This window comes from Apaloderma vittatum, unplaced genomic scaffold (assembly GCF_000703405.1).
Source record: "Apaloderma vittatum isolate BGI_N311 unplaced genomic scaffold, ASM70340v1 scaffold24262, whole genome shotgun sequence".
NCBI classification, from domain to species: Eukaryota; Metazoa; Chordata; class Aves; order Trogoniformes; family Trogonidae; genus Apaloderma; species Apaloderma vittatum.
Window position 1 is genome coordinate 10,074 of NW_009704702.1, and position 4,855 is coordinate 14,928.

General features: G+C 38.2%; 1 protein-coding gene across 1 annotated transcript in view; it reads left to right on the forward strand.

Moving 5' to 3' along the window:
- The window catches only part of NCF4 (neutrophil cytosolic factor 4, 40kDa), a 10,845-nt gene extending 8,521 nt beyond the window's left edge, over positions 1 to 2,324 (forward strand). Inside the window, exons 7-10 of the mRNA XM_009865142.1 lie at positions 219 to 317; positions 1,057 to 1,187; positions 1,281 to 1,346; positions 2,096 to 2,324. Coding sequence (XP_009863444.1) covers positions 219 to 317; positions 1,057 to 1,187; positions 1,281 to 1,346; positions 2,096 to 2,324 — 525 coding nt within the window. The remainder of the gene's footprint in view (positions 1 to 218; positions 318 to 1,056; positions 1,188 to 1,280; positions 1,347 to 2,095) is intronic.
- Positions 2,325 to 4,855: the final 2,531 nt, after the last annotated feature.

Below are 4,855 nucleotides of genomic sequence, written 5' to 3' on the forward strand. Positions count from 1 at the left end.
CTTCAAAGCATTTTTGTGTGTGCTGAGTAGAAGAAATTGTGAGAACTGCAGACTATGGTCATATATATATATATGACATTACCTCAGAAATACATCTGTGATGATAAAGTGCATACTGTCATGCTGCTTTATGCTCTCACCCCAAGAACAGAACAAAAAGAAGGAATTGCCTTTGTAATTCTATAGACTAATAATTTCAGTGTTATTACTTTCCATAGGCGCTGTTTGATTTTTCTGGAACCAATAAACTGGAACTCAGCTTCAAGAAGGGAGACTTGATCTATCTACTCAGCAGAGTAAACAAAGACTGGTTGGAGGTAAGACTGCAATAGCAATAAAAAATTATTAGCATACCTTGAAATATATGAGTAGAAAGGGCTCTCCTAGTCCTTGAGACCTGCCTCCTCCTTTCAGGGAGAAACTGTATTAGAATCAGATCTTTCTGTCAAGAACAAATCCTTGACTCCAAATTTGAAATTTTTTGTACCTTGATGGCTTTTAGTTTACAAATTTTTTGCCTGCTAGGCTTCAGTTTTCATTTCCATTTGCTTCTGCTGGAATGTTTTTTAAATTCTTTGGAAGTGATTAGAACACAAAAAGGACACAGAAAGGAGATGGAAACTCCATTTCAGCGATTAATTGTTTTCTTGCCTCAGGGTGAGTTGCTATATACTTCATGCTTCGTACCACAACACACGTCAGCTTGATTAGAGAGAATTTGAGCAATGCAGCAGTGTTCTGAAAAAGGATGAGAAGAACATACTGTGTGTTTGCTGATATGATATCTCTGCTTGCTCAAACACCACAGCCTTCCTTGGTAACCATCTGACTTCCATTTTTTACACACTATTTCACTCCCCCGCCTTGTATTTGACTACGCAATTGTGTAATCTTTTTGTGGGATGCCATCAGGTCACTTCCATAGCCTTTCTTTTCTTGATTATAGTAGAAAAATTCTTACTGTTGTTTCCATGGAAATTGCTCGGATTCCAGAACTTGTTGTATGCAGCCAAAATAGCATAGTTTTCTTCATTTTAACATTTCCTACAATTCCAGGGAACAGCTGATGGTGTCACTGGGATTTTCCCATGTGCTTTTGTGAAGATCATAAAAGATTTACCACAGCAGGAAGACACAGTTAATAAAGTTCGCTGTTATTACCATGATGAGACTGTGAGCACTATCAGGTAATAAGAAAATAGTCTTCCAGTTTACTGCTGAAGAAATGCTGAAAATTCTCTTTTCATGATATGTGATGATTAGATTTGTTCTTGGTACAGGGATATCTCAGTGGAAGAAGATCTGAGCACCATTCCATCTTTCAAAGATCTCATGGAATTGATAAGGTACAATGCAAGCAATTGCTTGTATGTTTAGTATCATTTGAACACTTGTCAAGTTCCTTCCAGTTCTAGATTTCCCACATTCTACTTGATCATCACCATGTTTCAAGTGTTCTGAAGAAGCTGTGCCTTGACTTGGCCCAGGGCCAGCTGTGCTAACCCTGAACTGCCTTGGGCTGCCACACAATTCTGACTCAGTTATGCTGGGTAGAAGTTTCCGTTTATTGGTCTAAGATCAGAGCCATGCTCCTACTCATGGATCCATTGTGTAATATACTTCTTCCAGATGCAGGACACTGCCTTCTAAGACCCATTAAACTAGTGTTAAACTAGATTAATCTACTGATGAACGTCAAAACATTAGAACATCAAAGATTAGTAATAGAATACCTGTGCTAGTATTCCGTAATCTGCCCTCCCCTCCAAAAATACAACCCTAAATAGACAAATGTGGTTAGTAACTATATTTAACTCTTATGCACAGAAATTTTATCAAACTTGCAGATTGACTGTGCCATGCATGTGGTGTTACTGGAAAAGGTTCTTGATTCTGACAGATTTCTTATCTTAAAAACTACACAGCATAGACATGGCTCTGATTTCTAATATGAGCTGTACTAAGAATGCCAAGATACCCAAGGCTTTGTGTGGCTTTTAGCAGAACGAATTAGATTGTTGGTATATTGTTCATCATGCAGCACCTCCCATGCATTCCTTGATTTCTGGGAATCAATCTGTTTCTTTTCTACTAGGCGGGAGTTTGACCAAGATGACATTGTTTTGAATTACCGAGACCTTGATGGTGATCTGATCCGGCTGCTCTCTGATGAGGATGTTGAACTCATGGTGTCTCAGAGCAGAAGAAGGCCCTCTGAGAAGCATTTCTTCCCTTGGAAGTTGCACATCACTCACAAAGATGACTTGGGTGTCTACAACACTAGTCCAGAAATAGGTGCCACTCAAACAATAAGAGCAACATAAGTTCTGTGTAACAATGTTCCTGTAGACTGATATACAATCCTTCCGTAACTCCTTTCTGAAGACAATTCCCTTTAATAAGCCTTTGAAGTCATCTTGAAAAGAGTAATTTTTATTAATATATTACCTTTCAATGTAAAATCCATACTTACCTTCTTCAGCTTTTCAGCGCTGTGTAATAGAGACATCTACATAGAGACCAGAGAAAGTGAAGAACAGAGAAATAAAATCATTGGCCATATTCACAAAGTAAGTCAGTGTTAGCCTACATTACAGATTTAGTGTCCTGAGCCCCAAGGCCTACTCTAATCTCTGTTCTCACTCCAAGAGCTTATTATTTGTCCAGAATGACTTCATAAGCTTATTTTCCTAGATTGCCATAATTTTCTCTTCACTTACGAAGGTTTATGTGCCAATGCTTATAAATGCATAATTATTTCTGCCACATGGGAGTGTGACTGGGCATTCAGAGTTTGTTCTGGAAATCAAGAGAGACAGGGATCTACTGGAGAGAGTCCAACAGAGAGCTATGAGGATGATCAAGGAACTTGAACATCTCTCCTGTGAAGAGAGACTGAGAGAACTGGGGCTGTTTAGCCTTGAAAGGAGACAGCTGAGAGGGGATCCTATTCAAGTATATAAATATCTGAGGGATGGGTGTCAGGAGGAAGAAGACAATCTCTTCTCAGTGGTGCCCAGTAATAGAAGAAGAGTTAATGGGTTTAAGTTAGAACATAGGAAGTTGCACCTCAACATGAGGAGAAACTTCTTTACTGTGAGGGTGACGGAGCACTGGCACAGGCTGCCCAGAGAGGTTGTGGAGTCTCCTTCTCTGGAGACTTTCAAAACCCACCTGGACACGTTCCTGTGTGGCTGCCCTAGGGGTCCTGCTCTGGCAGGGGGGTTGGACTTGATGATCTCTAGAGGTCCCTTCCAGCCCTGAACATTCTATGATTCTATGATATCAAAAAACCTGTTTTGTATTTCAGTGAAGAAATTTCAGCCCAACTTTGCTTTCTTCTTTCCATTGACCAATATTTTGAATTCTGTGAATCAAATCTGGTAAACATATGGAGTTTCTCATAGAGGTTGTTGTTATTGTACAGACCACTTATTTCCATGTTCTGGAAAAATTTGTGTGATGCTTATTCAAATAGCACTTTTTTCTCTGTCTATCTTCTGCTTTCTGATACCTTATTGCAAAGTGGAACTAACAAGAAATTACTGCATCATATTCTTCAACAAATAAAGTTAAATGAGTCTTGTGTTTCTATTCTAAAGGGTTTTGGAGGGGATGAAATAATTCTGCTACATTTTTTTTTGCTTGAAAGTGAGATAATTTTGAGGAAACATTTGAATGTTACCTATTCAGCTTTCCTCAAGGAGGACTTCATTATTTTTAAAAAATATATCTTGCAATAATTTCTTAGGTGGTCATGAAATCAAAATATTTTACCGAACAATGCTGCTTCTAGGAATTACATGTATGGTTTACATAAATTGTTTGATACCTAAAATACTGTCTTTTGAAAACATAATGCAGTCATATTTTTAAAAAGTTAGCACCAAGTATAAATATATATATTAAAAAAAAAAAGCTAAAAGATCTTTCAAACACCATGCTTTGGATTTGATTGTTAGTTTTTGTGGCATTAAGCTACACTTCCTGATTTTGAAAAATCTTTGTCCTTGACCTGCTGCTAAAATTTGTACAAAGTGATCCTGCTCTAGCAAGGAGGTTGGGCTAGATGATCTTCAGAGGTCCCTTCTAACTGCTACTATTAGTAATTGTGTGATTCTGTGAAAAGGAAAGATTAACAGGTATCTGAAGGCAATAAGAAACAATTGACTACCCATGCATGAATAACTAACTTGTTCCTGCCCAAACTGGCAAAAGAATAATTTCTCTTTTTCTTAGGTGTTACCTGTAATGCTATAGGGTAATAAGATCTTCAACAAAAGTATTTAAGATGAATTATCCTTTAAACAAATTTTCTTCTTTCTTCCTTATATATATAACAACTTATTTATACACATAAGCTTGAATGTTCTCTTATCTGTAGCCGTAGATTTACACATTTAAATGTATTGGAATTAAAGGAAAGAGTTTATATTTCAGGATGTCCTGGTTTGAGCTAAAAAACCCAATTCTGTTTAGTGATTTTTACTTTCCAGCTCAGTCTCTTCTAAAAGGCTGCACTTTCTGAAGTTAGCAGCATGTTTTTGCAGACAGTGTCTGCTAGTAGCAGTGATAACACCTGATGTTTACAGTTACTGCCTGGGACTGGGATGCAGAAAGGCTCTTGCTGATACTTATTCCCATAGTGACCAAGGCCACTGCTGGCTCTTGTGTGCCACTCTGGGGGTGCCGGGGAGTAAGAGGGGTCACAAGAAGTAAAAGGTTGCACCTCCGGGGGGTAATAGACAGGACAGGTGACCAACGAGAGTATTCCATCCCATATACATCATAGTTAGTATAAATTGAGTGATCACAACAGTTTCTTTCCCTTTCTGCAATGGCCGGTGTTCAGGGA